This window comes from Podarcis tiliguerta (assembly GCF_965153285.1).
Source record: "Podarcis tiliguerta genome assembly, chromosome: 8".
Lineage (NCBI taxonomy): Eukaryota > Metazoa > Chordata > Lepidosauria > Squamata > Lacertidae > Podarcis > Podarcis tiliguerta.
The window spans coordinates 69,651,186-69,669,748 of NC_139541.1; the positions used below are offsets into that span (position 1 = coordinate 69,651,186).

Consider the following 18,563-nt stretch of genomic DNA (forward strand, 5'->3'; position numbering starts at 1 on the left):
GGTGTAGCGACAACAGCTAAACTTCAGTGGTGTGCTTCTGGTCTCTGGACATGCTGCCTTGTGACTGGGCCTTAATTCAACCTGAGGGCCACGATATCCCCATTTGGGCAGCCTTCCAAGGATCATACGTCACATGGGACCAAGGATAAACATGGACACAATTTTTTTGTACAGTAGACTTCATACACTTCTTTTTGTCCTCCCTCCATGCTGGCAAGAGGCATTGTTCAAGTTCAAGGACATATTCCAGCCAGGCAAAAGCACACAAGGTGGATGTGAGGAAAGGCCAGTGAGTGGGGGGGGGGGGCGGCCTTGGGGGAGCAAGTGGCCTGGGAATTGTCCCAAGGGCCAGAGAGAAAGAGGGGACACTCATTGATGCCTTAAATCAGAATTATCTACACAGAGCCCAAGAGGATCCATTTCAGGAAAAACACCAGAATTTTATTATATGTCTCTTTTTAAAAAAAAACACCAACAAAACAAAACCTAATACAGGTGTGAGAGCCCCCCAAAAATTGACAGATCCAGTGTGTTACATCAATTGAGAAGAGGAGTCAGGTATGGCTGGTATGTTAGTAGGAGCAGTCATTATCTTCACTCAGCATTCACTGGCTTCTCCTACAGGAGAGAGAGAGAGAGAGAACTAGATAGCACAGCATATTTAAGATATCTTCTCTTGCCAAAACAGAATTCAGAACTGTCTACCATCCTTTGCCAAAACTTGTGCTGAACAAAGTGTGCACATGAATGCACACACACACTATTTTTACTGGTGTTATTAACACACTTCCCTTGAAAGTTCTTCAATGTTTTGCCTCAGAAAGAACCTCCAAATTTCATTTCAGCTGTGGGTGGGTAACCATTGTAACTGGTTACCAGTTCACTTCTGTGCCCAATTCACTGTGCTCATTGTAGTGTTTGAAGCCCCAAACGACTTAGGCCCCTAAATATCCAAAAGACGCCCTCCTTCCCTACAGACCCTTCTCAGGTGTTCAGATCAGCAGAGGGGACCCTCTTGGTCATTCCACGGCCCTCAGAATTTTGTGTGTGTGTGTCTTATGAGAGGGCATTCTCCAGGGCAGCCCCTAAGTTGTGGAATTCCCTCCCCACAGAAGAGTGCCTGGCACCTTCATTATCCAGCCTTCGTTGTAGGCTGAAGGCATCTCTTCACCCTTGCCTTTGGCATGAGATACATATATTTTGGGATCTCCTCTAGTTCAGACTGTAACTTTTTTCAGAGTGTTTTTAATGTACAGTGGTACCTTGGTTCTCAAACGCCTTGGTACTCAAACAACTTAGAACCAAACACTGCAAACCCGGAAGTGTTCCGGTTTGCGAACTTTCTTCGGAAGCCAAACGTGCTCCGTTTTGAGTGTTATGCTTCCAATTTGAGTGTTATGCTGAGGTCTGTCTGTTTTTGCTATTTATTTTGCGTTTCTGTTTTGTGGCTCTTTTTTTTGTAACTCTCTGGAACTCAGTTCAGCTACAGATTGATTGATTGATTGATTGATTGTGTGACTGCAGTACATTGTTTATTGCTTTCATTTTATGGATCAATGGTTACATTAGATAGTAAAATTCATGTTAAATTGCTGTTTTGGGGTTTGCTTTTAAAAGTCTGGAACAGATTAATCCTTTTTGCATTACTTTCTATGGGAAATCACGCCTTGGTTTTGGAACGCTTTGGTTTTGGAACGGATTTCTGGAACGGATTAAGTTTGAGAACCAAGGTACCACATTGTTGTGAACCACTCTGGAACTGTATGGCGATGGGCGGGTAATTATTTCCACAGCCGTTGCGAATGTACCTTGGGTTTTGCTTCAGGGCAAAGATCTGATGGCATCTTTAGCAAGCCAAAAAAAGCCTCCTGCTCAGGCAACACTGCAGCCAAACACTCCACAGCTGCCACCAGAGGGCAAAATAGTTAAATGCACCCCTCTGCTCTCCCTCATCTCCCTCACAATACCCTTCTCACAGGGTGGATTCCAACGAGGGGCAGGACACCGGCAACACAGGATTGGGATTCTTTGCATGACAGTTCTGAACGTAATGGCCACGTGGCATTTCATGCCCAGATGCTGCAAGCATTTGAATGGTTCTCTTTTCTGCCGCAAAATCTATTCCCGCTTAGAAATTTCATTTGGCCTGGTGCATGCGATGGAGGCCATTCAGGCTTCCAGGCTGAAGTTGCAGTAGCATCGCATTCCACCCACGATCCTCTTCAAGAAATACTAATCTTTGCAGTCCCCAGCAGGGGTGAATAATGGCATTTTCAGTAGACCCTCCCCCCCCCCAATCACTTCTCCATCCCCAAAGGAGCACTTACCTGCAAGCGGGAGCTTTTGCATGGTGTGGACACTACAAAGGAAGAGGACGAGTTAATAAGGTTGAAGCCACACACCATCATCAACATTCATCCTTTCAGTTTTAAGATCACTGGAATAGCACTTTACTGTCTCCAGAATCATACCCCTTCAAAGTTTCCCACCTATTAATTTGCCACCCAAAGTGCCTGTCATCTCCCTCCTGCTACCCTACAACCTATGGGACCGATTTCATCATACCTGTTTTTCCTCTTAGGTTTGCATTTGCACTTTCCACCTGGGAAGAGAGAATGAAAAACAGCATAAGGATTTGGCAAATTACGGTAGCCATCAGGAGCGGCTGACAAAATGCAGGTGTCTTGCATAAGGTTTGCACGAGGAAGTGAGACCTGCCTTGGCCCTCTGGCATCTCAGGGAGCAGGGAAGACCACGTCCTGATATATTTGGAGAACTGCAGCCACAGAGACCCCAGGCTAGCCTTCCCCAAATGGCTGACTTTCAGATGTTTTTGACTACAACTTCCATCAGCCACAGCCAGCAGGGCGAAGGGGGGAGTTGTAGACCAGGGCTCCCAGTTATAGAAAGCTGCCATAGGTTACAGAGGCCAACGGTTGATCTGATTTATGGTATCTCTGTGTGATGGAGCTGGCTCAAAATGGGACATGTTGTGTTCCCCTTCCCAAAACAGTGCCCCCTCCTTTCCAAGTTAAGGTTGCTAGTAAGCAAGGCTGATCTAGTTATTCCACAACTGCTTTTCCTGGTAGTAAAAAATTTGACAATAATAAATTAAGTAACTATCCATTTGCTGCTCTGTTTGAAAGCAAAAATCACTCTGCCAGAGGATGATGGGCTGTATCCAATGTAGTGTTCAGTTAAAGTCACTTAAAAGGTACACAGTACTTATTCCACTACAGAAATGCTTTGTGCCAGAGCAACTATGCTGCACAAGAAAATGCAACAGCAGGTTGCTGGTATCGTCATTGCAATATAGATTGAGCAATCCATGGCACTGTTGCTCAATGTTGGAACTCGCCCTTGTGATAGCAGGCAGAGAATATTGGACACAAGCCATTCTTGGTAAGTAAATACAAAAATAATAGACGTATTGAGTTGTATCCATTGTTATTCATGCTCACAGCTGACAGACTGAAATTAAAGGACACGGTTAACTTGGGTACATTCATTTCAATGGGTCTACTCAGATTTTAACTTAGTTGGGTCTACTCAATGGGTCTACTCAGATTTTAACTTAGTTGGGTATTATCTGTCAAAAAAAATCGTGCTGCGGCGGCAGGGGTACTTGAACAGTGAGCGATAAGGTTCTCTCTAAAGCTGAGCCCAAACTGAAGCAGCATACCTATTTCATTTTCTAAAATGATTTTACTGTTGCTGTTACTATGGGTGCAGAATCACAGTGGAAACCATTCTGTCTGAACAGCAGCACTGAAAATATATGTGAATGAACATACACAAATCAATCAGGTGTCTGCGGCTGAAGCACTTCATACTGCCACCCAGGACTCCTTTTGGAGGAAGGCTGGGGGTATGCATTCAATGAATAATAATTAAATAATAATTCATTGCTGTTGTGATCTGCCTTGCATTTTGCATGAAGGGCAGTGTAATATTTTTTTTATTTTTTTTTGCAAATGAATAAAATACTGCAGGGTGAAGGCACCTAGGATTGCATGCTCCTCCACACAGAACAGACCTCTAATGACAGAAATGTTCTAAGCCTAGCTTTATATAGAATGTGCCAGTTTTCTGCATGGAAGGATAACTGGTGGTGCTCACACATCTCTGCACTGCAGTGGTGTAGCCCAGACACAGATTTAGCACCTAAGGGAGAGCGAAGCCAAACTGTATAAGCAATTGCTATAAGCCTCTAAACCAACTCTTCCTCCCTCCCTCCCACCCCACAAATTTCTGCATTCACTTACTCAGCAGGATAACAATTCCCAGAAAACAGAGAACACCAGCAACGATCAAACCGCCAACACGCAGCGAGTACCAGTCTGCAGGAGGAAAGAGGAGAGGTTTGGTCTTGTCTAGGATACAACATTAGGAAGAACTTCCTGACAGTAAGAGCTGTCCGACAGTGGAATTTGCTGCCAAGGAGTGTGGTGGAGTCTCCTTCTTTGGAGGTCTTTAAGCAGAGGCTTGACAACCATATGTCAGGAGTGCTCTGATGGTGTTTCCTGCTTGGCAGGGGGTTGGACTCGATGGCCCTTGTGGTCTCTTCCAACTCTATGATTCTATACTTGCATCTTCACTCCATTTTCTCCCACTAATCTATAAACCTCTTTCCCACCCACTCAATATCCACCAATCAGGGATGCTCTGGTGATTTTTATTAGGCAGGGAGTTATGGGAGAGTCGTCTTAAGGAACTACTCAGTGGGAAATATTTAGAAGAACTTGTAGTTGTGATCAGGGGTTTCAGGGGGTAAATACAGAATAGGACTAAGGGTTTAAAGGAGCTGGTGTGGATGTGTTCCATTGTACGATTAGCACTCTTGCACAAAAGACAGATGAAACATGGCAAGTCCTTCCTATCGTAAACAAGTACGCCATCTGTTTATGTACAATTGCTCTTGGCCAGAAGATTCAGGATGGATTATACGGTGTTGCCAAGAATGACTCAAACTTACCGTAATAAAAGGGGCTGTTTGGATCTGAAGAGAGAGGAAGAAAGACGTTAGAACATCCTAGCCTTAGGATTCACACCTCAAAACAGCCCTCTTATAAGCACCCAGGTGTGTTGCTGACTGTTCTTGAACATAAAGATCTCAGGGTCCAGGTTGGTTCATATGGAGAGAAATGGTCCTCAAGGTATTGTGATCCTGAGCCATTCTGAACATTGGCCGTGCCAATTGGTTTTGGAAGTCCAACATTTGAAAGACCACAGGTTCTCCATCCTTGTTAAGGAGCCCCTGTGCCACATCTAGAGTAATATATACAAAAATCCCCAAAACAAACGGGGGTACCAACAGCTACTCACCAGTAGGATCATTGGTGGCCCCCAGGACAGGGAATGCTACGGAAGAAAACGAAAAGAGTTATTGTAATTTGATAGCATAACTACAGCCCCCCAGCTTTCAGTTCCCTACTCACAGCTGCCCTTTGCAGTGGAGAAGCCTAACATGGTTAGGTTGCGGAAGGGCATTCCACCCACAGCTCTCATTGGCCCTGAATAGCATTAAGATACAGGCACTGGCTTCAGTGCCAGCTTCATGGGGCTGGGGAGGGGAAGTGAGCAGAAGATGAGAGGACAATTCTGAGAACTTTACCAGCCAAGAGAAGCAGCAGGATCTCCATGGTGGTGGGTTTCATATTGGTGTGTAGGGATAAGCAGAGCTTTGTGAGGAAAGAAGATGGAGAGAATTCATTTAGTTTTCTAGTTTTTCCAGTATTTATACCCTGCCTCACCCCCATTGCCTTCTCCCCCCCCCCAAACCAAGGCAGCGTACATGTACTTCCTTCTTAAGCAGTCTCCCATCCAGGAACAGACCCAACCCAGACCTGCTTAGCTTAAGCAAGAGTGGTGGCCTCACATGTCTTCAGGCCATACCCTGGGACCAGAATGGAACTGTATATATATTCCATTCACAGGAACATTTGTTCCATTCGTGCACCACTTCTCCCAGAGGCTGAGGGGGCAAATGGATTAAGCTTCCCTGCGAACATCTCTCAGCCCTCTCCCTACCTTTAAGAATGTAAGATGGCCAAAGGCCCATCTAGCTCAGCATCTTGTTCTCACAATATAATTATTATTTATAATAATACTTTTTTAATTATTATTTATACCCCGCCCATCTGGCTGGGTTTCCCCAGCCACTCTGAGCGGCTCCCAGCACAATATTAAAAACATGATAAAACATGAAACATTAAAAACTTCCCTAAACAATGGCCAAACTGATGCCTAAGAAAAGCTTGAAAGCTGGACTTGAACACAACTGACCATGGGTGTAGCCGAGGGGGTGGGGTGGAGGGCCGTTGCCCCTCCCCCTCCTAGATCCACAAAAAATATCAAAAAGCATTTAAAGCACACAATTATTAACTGAGGCTCTTCCCCACTCCAGCAGCAGCTTTAGGGGGCAATCTAATGGTAAAGGTAAAGGGACACCTGACCATTAGGCACAGTCGTGACTGACTCTGGGGTTGCGGCGCTCATCTTGCTTTACTGGCTGAGAGAGCCAAGTAAAGGCAGCGCACGGAACCAAGGCAGCGCACGGAAACGCCGTTTACCTTCCCGCCAGAGTGGTACCTATTTATCTACTTGCACTTGACGTGCTTTCGAACTGCTAGGTGGGCAGGAGCAGGGACCGAGCAACGGGAGCTCACCCCGTCACGGGGATTCAAACCGCCAACCTTCTGATCAGCAAGTCCTAGGCTCTGTGGTTTAACCCACAGCGCCACCTGCATCCCTAGGGGGCAATCTACCCCCCCCCCAAAAAAAAGCTCAGAAAACCTTTTGCCCCACCAACCAAAATCCTCACTACACCCCTGACAGTGAAGATGGAAAAGCCCTATCCTCTGTGATAATGGGCCCACTCCCAAATTCTTAGCAGATTCCATTACTGGGTTGGCCAGCAACACAACCTTATTTAGCTCAGTGATATAGTGTATGCTTTGCATTCAAGACCAGGCAGTAGGTGATGGGGAAATCTTCTTGCGCAAGACTCTAGAGAGCAGCTGCCAACCAGTCACAAAGAGATGGGGGGGGGACATTATTTACACCAAATAATAATATTAATTTATTATTTGTACCCCGCCCATCTGGCTGGGCTTCCCTAGCCACTCTGGGCAGCTTCCAACAAAATATTAAATACAGTAATTTGTCAAAATTAAAAGCTTCCCTAAACAGGGCTACCTTCAGATGTCTTCTAAAAACCATCTCTACTTAAAAAAACAACACAACGTGTTCAAGACAAAACTGAAAGAGAGTGAAGCGCAACAAGCCAAACCGGTCTGTACTTGAGTGGCATTCAGAACTCTACAGGGTTACCCAAGCCAATCAGAACACAAAATTAGGACAGAACATTCCAAACCGAACATACATTCTTAGCATTGCTTTAGCCCTCCAGGGTGCCCAGAGGGGCCAAAAAACCTGATGCTAGAGATAGAGATAAGTAAATATAAAGTGTTTTCCAGTTACAAGTTACTCCGATGTTTATGGATCAACAGGGCAGTCAAGCAAGCTACAGCACCAGAAGCTTGGGGACAGGAAGAAGGATATTGTCTTAAAGAGACAGAACTGTGAAAAGCAGGTGTAAGTTGGGAGAACAGGGTGATGGTTACAGGATTAGAATCATTTAATCAGATGGTTGCTAGTCCTTAGTGGCATTTACGCTGTCACTCACAGCGTGTGACAGGGAGAGCAGAGTAAAGCAAATACATAAGGGATGGCACTTTACTGAGAAATATTTACAAATTCTTTTGGAAAGAGTGAACTGAAGTCAACTGTGTGATGCCGAGACAGAGCACTAATAAAATTAGTTCCAGCCTCTTCATAGCAAACGCTTTCAGCAAAGCCCAAATCCAGCGTTTTGCAGAAGCCAAAAAGGTGCTGCCTCTACTTGTTGATGTCAGAGTGCAAGTACCAAATGTTTGAGGCCTTGGGCTGCTATGTTACTGTTAGTAATACCTCTCTGGCAACAGCTTCTATTAGGAGGGAGAGAGACAGTGAGTCACCTGGATCAGGTAAACTCATTCTGGTTGGCCTGGGAAATAACAGGCTGTGATTGGCTGGAGGTTCTAGTCAGTGAAGAATGGGCAAGTTAACTGTCAGTTGGGAAAAAGAACACCAACTGCTAAAGCTGACGAGGGGTGGGAAAGCTGAGGGAGAAGTGGATAGCTGAGGCCTTAATATTAAGCTGTTACTGGTGAAGAACAGAAGAAGGGAAGCTGGTGGCTGTGTTAGGCTGAGAGGGAGCCTTGAGAAAAGGTCTGACCAGAAGATTACGCAACTGGGCTTTAAGAAACAGCTAAACTGTGTCCATGTAGGAAGAAGTACAATAGGAAGGGCTTTGGGTTCAGAGGGCAATTGTCCCCAGTAGGGGTGGGCAATATCTGGTTTTCAACATCATGATATATCATCAGCTAAACATCGCAATACAGTCATACTTCAGCTCCCGAGCACCTTACAAGTCGAACGTTACGGCTCCCAAACAATCAAAAACCGGAAGTGAGCGTTCCAGTTTTCAAACATTCTTTTGGGAGCCAAACATCCAAAGGGGCTTTTGCAGCCTCCGATTGGCTGCAGGAGTTTCCTGCAGCCAATCAGAAGCCGCACTTCTGTTTTCGAACATTTTGGAAGTCAAACAGACTTCTGGAACGGATTTTGTTCAACTTCTGAGGTACGACTATATCATGATACCGAAATAAGGATGGAGCTATGCAGAGACATTGGCTGGCTTCGTGGCTTTTCCCACATCATGATTTTTGCATAGCACACACAAACAACCCCCATGAATAGTGATATATTGCCAGGTCAAAAATTCCAAAACAAATATCACGATGTGAACTTCAAACTGGTTTTGGACAATATATTGATATATTGCCCCGCCCTGAATCCCCAGTAGCAGAACAGGGTTGTGAGTAACTTTGGCTGGAGTGAATGTTTAGGGAACCGAAGGCAAAAAGCCACCTGGAAGCTGGGTGAGTAACAGCATCTCTCGAGCCCTTGGAAACTATCACCAAGCATATTTAAGACCCCCAAAGTAAATACCAGTGTCCCCTTATGTACATAACATCCCCCTGATAAACCACCTTACTCATTCTGACTCCAGTGTTGGTTTCAATCTCACATCTAGGCTACGAGGAGTCTTTAAAACATTCTAAGGGAATGGGTGGCAGCAGGCAAGTGTCACCAAGCACAAATATCTAAACTTGCATTTATAAATAATGGGAATGAGAAAAGAGTTTCCCCATAAGCTGTGGCAGATCTTGGCATCTCAAAGTTCAGTGGAGCCCTGTGCAATGACAAAATCCAGCAGCCCCTCCATCTCTCGACTTACACTGGACATCATAGTTGAAGCACCCTAGAATTCCTGTGCCTGGTGCGACCGAATTGGTTGCACTCCGCTAGACCTGCCTCTGCTTTAAAGGGCATAATGACAGTGAGGGGGGGGGTGGTCCGAAGGAACATGGGCTGGGGAGAACAAGGGCTGAATAGAGAGGTCTGGAAGACCTCTGGCCTGCTGCTCCCCCCGCCCACACTCTACTCCAGAGTTTCCCAAACTTGGGTCTCCAACTGATTTTGGACTATAACGCCGATCATCTCTAGCTATCAGGACCAGTGATGATGGGAACTGTAGTCCAAAAACAGCTGGAGACTCTGAATCTACTCCATCAAGAGGCACAAGCTACTCCCAGCAGGGTCAGGGCTGGAGTCAGATGCAGTCAGCACGAAAGGAGCAAGGCTCTCTGTTGGCAGATTCAAGGAATTCAAGGAAATGGCACAGAACTCGGCAGCACTTCCCAGTAGGTCTAGCTTCTATAAAGCAGTTTGAAGGTCCCTGCCTTCCGTCCCTCCCAAGGCTCCTGGAGGAGTTTCCCAAGCAGTCTCAAACTGTGTCTGCACACTTCTGTTCTCTCTTCCAGTCTCCTGATTATCCTGCTTATTATTTCTTAGAGACCAGTGGATGGAGGAGCTTATCACAGCAGGAGATGGAGACTCCAGGGATTCTCGTCTGCTTCAGCCTGCTCCCTGTCACAGGTTCCTCCTGCTTGCTTAAACTTGTTGTCCCTTCAGTATTCAGCGCCTCCTCCCCACTGTCCCCCTCTGACCTCTCCTCAGTGTCCCACCACCAATCCCCGGCCTCTGAGCTTCCTTCCTCAGGGACCTCCCTTGGGGGTCCCCCAGCTGGTGCCTCCTGAAGAGTAGTTTCATTGAGAAAGGGTCAAATGTTGAAGATAAGTGCACCTGCAGTGATCCATGCATCAATATGGCCCAGGAAAGCTCCCAGGAAGCTGAGAAACTGAGTTGAAAAGCATCTTTGGGGAGAACGTTGGAGCTGGACTGGGAAAACACTTTACCCATACCACAAAGACAGAAGGAGCTATGTATTTATTGTGGAATGGCTACAAAGAGTAGTTAATGGTCTTTCACATAAATTCTACAGATTCAGAAGGCACTGAACAGCGGTAACCAACACAATGCCCTCCAGATACTGTTGAACTACAAGTCCCATTAGCCCTGGCCATGTTGGCAGGGACTGATGGGAGTTCAGTCCAGCAGAAATCGGAGAGCACTAGGTTGACTACCCCTGCCTTAGAACATATAAGCACTAACTACTCGGTACCTACCTTGTGCCAGTGGGAAACAGATTAGAGCCGTCACAAATGTGATGCAGGAAACAAATCTCAGAAACAAATGGTTTATTAATGGACGGCTCAGGACGGAGAGCAATATTGCAAGGAATGCTGGATGTAGCTGCACCTCCTGCGTCCAAATTCATTGGGTGCCAAGGCAATAATCTGATTGGCAAGTCACAGAACAATGTCTTCCTTGGAAATCTCCAGTTACTAACTCATTATGACAGCATTATGAAAAGCAAACAAGTTTCGGCAAGTTCAAGGAATCTGCTCCATTCAGAGCCAAGGCTCCTTATGGGACTTCTAGCCCCAAATTTAAGCACATTTTTTTTAAAGGCTCAGGATTCAACCAGAAGCACGGTTTTAAAAGGTGTGGGGTTTGCAGAAAAGTTCGTTGTTAGTACTGCAACAGAATTCACTGCCACAGAACATTGCAATGGTCAGTAGAATACTTTTAAAAGGGATGAGACAAATTAATGAGCGTTGGTGCGGTTTGGGTAATTTAAAACCAGCATTCCTCATCTTGGTGCCCTCCAACGTTTTGGACTACAACTCCCATCATCCCTGGCCATTGAGCCATGCTGGCTGGAGCTCATGGGAGCTGTAGTCCAACAACATCCAGAGAACACAAGGTTGCAGCTGCTTAGGAAAGGCTGGTCGACAATGACTGACAATAGCGCTCCAGAGTTCATTAAAAGTCTTTCGCAGTCCTGTCTGGAGATTCCAAGGATTGAACCTGGGACCTTTCTCATGCAAGGGATGTGTTCTGGCCCTGAGCTACATTTATAGTATTTACATAGGCCGCCCTACAACAAAGTTTGCAGTTTGCAAGAAGTGGTAACTTAAAATCCAATAATAAAAGTAAATAAACACACCATAAAAAACAGTAACAGAGTGCAAAACTGCTTAAAGCTTACAAGAGATTTTAAAAGCTTGGGGATGTAAAAAGCTCTCCGCTTTACAGGGGCCAAGATAACTACCTGCACACAGAGAACTGTTGCATCAACCACAGAAGCAGTTCTTATTGCCTCTGAAGGCACAACAGTCTTTATTTGAAATGAAGTTGCACCAGGATTGAATGAAAGACCAAAAGCATGTCCCAAGACACACAGAGCTCTGAAGCAGAAAACCCCAAACCCTGTCTTCAAAATGCGAGTTAACAACATGCATGAAAACACCCCAATTCCCCATCCTAGGCAGAACCCATCATCCCAAAGTTAATGCCTTTAAAAATAATAAGCAGAATTGGGAACAGCTCTTCAACAACACCAGTGAATCTGCAGGCAACTTTCAGTTTCAAGAGACCATCTGTTCTTTCAGACCACAGAAATGAGTGATTACCCCTTATTCCAGAAACCCTATTTCCAAAAGCATCCATTCTCCTAAGGACCACAAAAAGCAGTGACAGCCAAAACGAAAGCAATACAAACCAACAATGTCAAACTCTAGAAACCCTATAAAACACAGGGATGCTTAAATTGCTGCGAACTGCAGGCTTAGTTCAGGTATGGGGATCCTGCGGCCCTCCAGATGTTGCTGAACTACAAATCCCATCACCAAATCCAACAGGTGAAGCCAATGAGGGTTGCAGCCTTAACTTATCACACTCTATTCCTATTTCCCCTCCATTCCCAGCCTTGTTTTGTTTTAACATTGAGCCCGCAAGTCTCAAAAGCTTGCACACAACTTTGTGACATTTGGGGAGAGGGTTGATAAAAGTGTTACCTTACTGTGGTTTAGGGATTAAGCCTCTCCTGTAATTTAAATGCCTGTTTTGCATATTTAAAAAAAAAAGTCAAAAGGAAGTTCCTTCCTAATTTTGCAATTCACGGTTTTGCATAATTCCATTTTGCATATGGAATGCACGAGTATTTCAAGAATAGGCATGCAAGCACATTTTCTTTGCTAAATCAACATATCCAGGCAGAAGCTGACGAGTCCTGCAAGCATGCCTAAAATGTAAAGGTACCCCTGCCCATACGGGCCAGTCTTGACAGACTCTAGGGTTGTGCGCTCATCTCACTCTAGAGGCCGGGAGCCAGCGCTGTCCGCAGACACATCCGGGTCACGTGGCCAGCATGACGAAGCTGCTTCCGGCGAGCCAGCGCAGCACACGGAACACCATTTACCTTCCTGCTATAAAGCGGTCCCTATTTATCTACTTGCACTTTAGGGGTGCTTTCAAACTGCTAGGTGGGCAGGAGCTGGGACCGAACGACGGGAGCTCACCCCGCCGCGGGGATTCGAACCGCCGACCATGCGATCGGCAAGTCCTAGGCGCTGAGGTTTTACCCACAGCGCCACCCGCGTCCCGCAAGCATGCCTAAAAGGTAAAGGTAAAGGTACCCCTGCCCATACAGGCCAGTCTTGCCAGACTCTAGGGTTGTGCGCTCATCTCACTCTATAGGCCAGGAGCCAGCGCTGTCCGCAGACACTTCCGGGTCACGTGGCCAGCGTGACGAAGCTGCTTCCGGCGAGCCAGCGCAGCACACGGAACGCCGTTTACCTTCCCGCTATTAAGCGGTCCCTATTTATCTACTTGCACCCGGGGGTGCTTTCGAACTGCTAGGTTGGCAGGCGCTGGGACCGAGCGACGGGCGCGCACCCAGCCGCGGGGATTCGAACCGCCGACCTTTCGATCGGCAAATCCTAGGCGCTGAGGCTTTAACCCACAGCGCCACCCACAAGCATGCCTAGTGAAGGGTTATTTAGAGACCTAAACTGAGAAGCCTTGTCCCTGCTACCCTCTGAGAAACACTGCTGCCATTACCTGCAAGAAACAGTGCCTGTGGCTGTACCTAGAGCGGCAGCTATATAATTGCTACCGTTAGTTCCTGAAACCTACCCCCCAGCTGTTGGGGAACTGACTAGTCTTGCTCTTTCAGCTATCAGCAGCAGTGAAGCAATTATTTGCATTGTGACAAAGGAATTAGATTCAAGTGGTGTACGTGCAGTGCAGGAATCTTGCATGAATTGGGGACTCACAAAACACACTGAAGAAGCACTGTGTAAATGGGACCAAAGTCTCAAAGCAAAGTCTGAAGATCCTCTGCCAGACACTCTCTCTCTCTCTCTCTGTGTGTGTATGTGTGTGTGTACCCGTGCATATCTATAAGGCAAAGCCCTTGTGTTTCTATGAAAACATGGATTTTTTTGTCACTCACGATGTTCTGGAGTTGTTTTGTGGAGCTGTATATAATTCAGTTTCAGAACCGGTTCAAATCTGAACTGCAGATGCATATTCCATGTGAGAAGAAGAAGGGGACAGTTTGCCTTTCAATTCCAGCTCCTTTCTGAATCCGTCTTTGCCAGCTGAGTCTAAAGATCCCAGCAGGCTTCTCATTGTCAGTGAGGTCACAGACACTAACCAATAGGTGCTTCCTGACACACAGGTAGCCACATTCCAAAGAGGAGCACATCACAATGGCCCACCATCCGAGAACAGAGGCACATGTCCCAAGCAACCTATTGAGGTCAAGGAGTCCAGCCTGACTAACATTTCCAGAATCAAGTAGAATGCAGCCATTTTAAGTGGCAGCCAACAACAGGCATAGAGGGGGTCTATTTGCACCACTGAGATGTAGAGATGGAGAAACCCCCCTTTCACACCATTGCCCTGGCAGCCCAGTGGGGCCTTCACTTCAGCTCTGAAGTTCAAGCTGCTCATTTCTTCTGCCTCTTTTTGTCCCCACAATTATAACAGCTTCCACACGGAACTGCTTCCCTCTAGGAAGAGGCCTGGATCCCACACAAGTGATTCAAAACCACACCAGTTGTTGCTTCCAGATCAAGATCAGTTCCAACGGGAAGGACACATCCCAGGTTTGCTCACAGCGGCCGCTCCAAAATTATGGCCCTTCCCTACCATAACTAAGGAGCAGCCACACAGGTGCCAATCTATGTCAAACGGATCAGGCAAATAAAATGTCTGCACAACAAAGGCAACGGGTTACCCACAAGAAGGCCAGGGGTGGCACGGACTGGAACCAGTCCCTCCCTCAGCCTCCCATAAAGGGACAGAATTGTGCTCATCCAAAATCCAGGGCAATGCTGGGTTTTACCCCCTTAGAGAAACCATGTAGGCATAAACACAGTGGCGTAGCGTGGGGGGTGCAGGGGGGGCCGGCCGAACCGGGTGCAACATCTGGGGATTAGGGTTAGTGGGCACAAAACTACGGGTTAGGGGGGCGCAAAACCACGGGTTAGGGGGCGCAAATTACTTGCCTTGCCCCGGGTGCTGACAACCCACGTTATGCCACTGCATAAACACACTATTTTTGTATAAGCCCATCTGAAATAAGGGCCAGCATGGAGCAGCTGGTCTCTAGAAAAGGGAAACTTTGATGAAGCACAGAAAGCTACCATACTTTTAATGCGCATCATGATTGATGTTTTTGTTTTGCTTCGTGAGTTAAAGCAGCTCTCGGAGAAGCGCTCCCAGCTTGCTCGCTTTTTTCTTTTCTTTTTTTTTGCAGAGAGAGAGAGAGATACAAAGAACACGCTTATTCGGGGTCTTACAGAGCTGCCAGGACCTGGTCAGATGAACTGCTCTTTTCGCTGAACAATTCCCAGGCGGCCCTAATTTCAGGGGAGAACTTTCAGCTTTGCCAGCTTTGCTCAGAAACAGCCGCGCGCACACGCAAGGAGCGCGCGATGCTCTTTTCACTACCTTGGTGAAAGAGAGCAAAGTGCAAGCCTGGGGCAGCCGCGGCCAAGCCGGAGGTTGCAAGAGAGCCCCACGGTGGGCAACCAAACCTTCCCCTCCGCCAGGAGGCCGGGTCCCGATCCTGCCCCCCCCCCCTTCTTTCCAAAGGGCCCCTCTACTCACCCCGTCTGCAGAAAGGCCAAATGCAGGCGAGCCAACCCGACCCGGAAAAAGCCGAGGCGGGGAGGGGCCCTCCTTTCCCTGACTAAACAGACCTGAGCGCAGACCACACCCAAGGCAGGTGAGGAGGAGGAGGAGGAACAGGTTTGGCTGCCGCGGGGAAGGGAAGGGCCGCCTTGCCCCCTCGCCTTTCCTCTGCAAGGGAACAGACAACCCGGAGCTTCCAGCCTCCTGCCAGCTCGGAGAGGCGCCTCGATCCTTCCCTTCCCTTGTAGGAAACGAGGCAGGGCCGCTCGGTTTCCCTTCACAACTCACCCCCTCAAATAGGGGTCCTCCTCTGGCTTGAGACAACCGTGCCTTTCATAGCAGCGTTTGTGTATCTCGCAGGGGTGAGGAACCTGTGGCCTGCTAGCTAGGACATCACCCCTAGCCAGTGGGCTACGCTGGCTTGAGGAGGTTTAGTGTCCCAACTCCACCTGGAGGGCTGCAGGTCTTCCTCCACTTCCCCACAGGTTTTGAATAACGAGGGAGACCGCTGCATCCCTAACAACAATTATTGGGCTTCAATGCCCATCAGCCCTAGTCAGCGTGGCCAATGAGCAGGGGTTGATGGGAGTTGTAGTCCACCAAGTTCCCCATCCCAGCTATTCATTATCTCAGCAAAGGTAAGATTTGAATTTGGAGCTCCCTGGTTCACAGCTCAGTCTTTTCAGACATTTTCACTAGATAGACTCTTGTTGGTTGAGTAGGGCCACTTTCTGCCTAGCATTGGGAGTGATGGAGAAAGCTGCTGGTTTTTCTGCAATTATCAAAGGCGTAGGTGGCCTATCAGGGGAAATTGCTGCATTAGTTGGGGGGGTGGGGGTTTGAACACCAGGAATCCAATGCAGTTTAGATCCCCAAATCTACCTCTTCCAGCTGAAACAACTTTATTGGAAGGAACTGCGATTGTTTCCAAAGCACATATTTTAAGGGAACATTGCTTAGGGTTACAACAGTGCACCTCAGTTAGTGCTCAGATTGCAGAGAGCAGGCAGCAGTCTTGGCTGCTGTTTTTAGAAGGCTGGAGGCAGCAGGGTTGTGTAATATTTGATTAACACCTCCACGTACCTGTCACTCCACAATTCAAGCAGTGAGCCCAGATGTATTAATGTTTGTGAATCTGTGTGTTAGAGTGGTGAAAGTAGCCCACACTGCAAGGTATGGGTGCAAGGGCCCCTGGGAACACGTCCCACCTCTAAATCTGCCAAGCGCTGCTTTTACTTGCTACATTGCTAAGGGAGGAGAGGGCAGGAGGTAGATCTAGGTTCTCCTGGTGGACCAGTAAATGATTTGCAGTAGATCTGCAGGCATTTACTAAACGCAGTGGGAGAGCCCCTCCCTGCTTTGCATGCAGAATGTCACAGCAGGCAGGATAGCCAGTAGGCCTTGCCAGGATATGCCGACCCCTGCAAATGCCCCAGCATGCGAGGTGCAGATTCTGAGCCTGGAATAGAGTCTCTGTTTTGCATGCAGAAGCTGCCAGGTTCAATGCACATCATTTTCATTAGAAGAATCTGAAACTCTGGAGAGCTGTTGCTGCCAGTCAGGGTGGACAGAACCAGCCTGGGTGGCCAAATGGCCTGACCTGGTATTAGGTAGCTTCCTAGGAAGAGGGTCTTTAAAACAGCCTCGCCAAGAGGCTTGGCAGCTGTCTGTGCCGTGGGCATTGTAGAAGGGCAAAACCCTCCAGTGGCCTTATCAAGCATTCTTGGCTCATGCAAATCACCAAAAGTTTCCTCGTAGGAACAGGGCCCTGACACGTCCTGTTGCTCCTCGATTTCCGGGGAGGCTGCTCCACCCCCTCAGAGATCCAGACTGGGCCAGAGAGGACTTGAAGCAAGATGCTGGAGATGGTTCGAGGAGGCAGGAGCATTGTGCAATCCCTGTCCTGTTGCAAAAAGCGGTCGGAGCTGGAGCGGTGCATAGCCTCAGGTAATAGTTATACCTTGGGTTAAACAAGGTGAGGCCTGCAGAAACTGGTGCCTCCAAAGGCAGATTTTTCTAAAGAAGAGGTCCATTAAAGAGTCATCTGTAGGGCTGGGGATGCCAGCAGTGGACAGGACAGAGCCGGGGGGGGCAGGGCGCCCCTTCCCCCCTCTTTTTCGCAGCCCCTCACCTCCACCTCTTTCCCCTTGTTTCCCCAGGGCCAGCTACATGCCTGTGTGACAGATCTTTTGCCACTGAGCAAATTTGCCAAGGGCTGCCACAATTCCCCTATTACACTGTGGGACAGACACCAAAGAATCCTGGGAACTGTAGTTTGTTAAGGATGGTGAGATTTGTTAGGAGACCCCCATTTCCTTCACAGATCTACAGTTTCCAGAGTGGTTTAAAGACTGAATCCCTCTTCCCAGGGAATTCTGGGAATTGTAGTTTTGTGAGGAGAACAGGGGTCTCCTAACAGCTCTCAGCACCATTAAGAAACCAAGATTCTTTGGGGGGCAAATCCATGTCTGTTTAAAGTGGTATGATTCTGCTATAAATACATAGTGCAGATGGGGCTGTACTTAAGAGCATTCATTCTTGTTGCGTTTAATATCCCCCAAATAACCAGAGACGTAGGAATAAGCACAGATGGCTTGAAACGCAGCGTGGAACAGTTCCCTAAATAGCACCGATCTTTCCCAGCTTCACGAGGGAAAACAGGCACAGCCAAAAACCCTCTCATGCAGAAATCTGATCTTCCTATTCCGGCTTTGTGCAGGTCGGCGTCACCTTCGCACTGATACAATCACAGAGGTAATGAAGCTTTCCAAGAACTGAATTTGCCAGATCAAAGCAGGCAGTTTTGCATGAAAGCTCCTCTGGAAGTTGAAGTATCCATATTAGTCTGTTGCAACAAAACCAACAAGGCGTGTTGTGAAGCCTTAAGGGCAAAGTGGTCTATTATGTCATACACGTTCACGGACTATAATCCCCTTTATCAGATGCATAAAGTGTTGTAAACACACAGAGGCCTCCTGGGTGCAGAGGGAAGGAAGTGAAAACAGTGAGGTCAGATGGCAATGAAACACAAAGCGTCATCTGTGATAATGCAACTAAATCTTAACAGT

General features: G+C 47.4%; 1 protein-coding gene across 4 annotated transcripts; it reads right to left on the minus strand.

Moving 5' to 3' along the window:
• Positions 1–464: 464 nt before the first annotated feature.
• Positions 465–15,669, minus strand: LOC310684069 (FXYD domain-containing ion transport regulator 3-like). 4 transcript variants are annotated; one of them, XM_083454525.1, is made up of 8 exons: positions 15,472–15,669; positions 5,615–5,681; positions 5,326–5,361; positions 4,976–4,999; positions 4,266–4,340; positions 2,566–2,602; positions 2,328–2,359; positions 465–618 (listed from the first exon to the last, which is right to left on the minus strand). In XM_083454525.1, exons 2-8 carry the CDS (start codon positions 5,655–5,657, stop codon positions 599–601), a joined length of 267 nt encoding a protein of 88 aa, XP_083310651.1. In that variant the 5' UTR covers positions 5,658–5,681; positions 15,472–15,669; the 3' UTR covers positions 465–598. The 4 variants fall into 4 exon arrangements, with proteins under 4 accessions (XP_083310651.1, XP_083310652.1, XP_083310650.1 ...); XM_083454526.1 differs by lacking the exon at positions 15,472–15,669 and adding an exon at positions 15,162–15,283; XM_083454524.1 differs by lacking the exon at positions 15,472–15,669 and adding an exon at positions 13,808–13,984.
• Between the last annotated feature and the right edge of the window lie 2,894 nt (positions 15,670–18,563).

Coding starts and splice junctions, on each gene's coding strand:
- LOC310684069 (XM_083454523.1), bottom strand. CDS start 8,037: ATGAGTTTACCTGATCCAGGTGACTCACTGTCTCTCTCCCTCCTAATA. Junction 2,603..4,265: donor GGGAATTGTTATCCTGCTGA/GTAAGTGAATGC, acceptor CTCTCTTCCCAG/GTGGAAAGTGCAAATGCAAA. Junction 619..2,327: donor GCAAAAGCTCCCGCTTGCAG/GTAAGTGCTCCT, acceptor TCTCTCCTGTAG/GAGAAGCCAGTGAATGCTGA.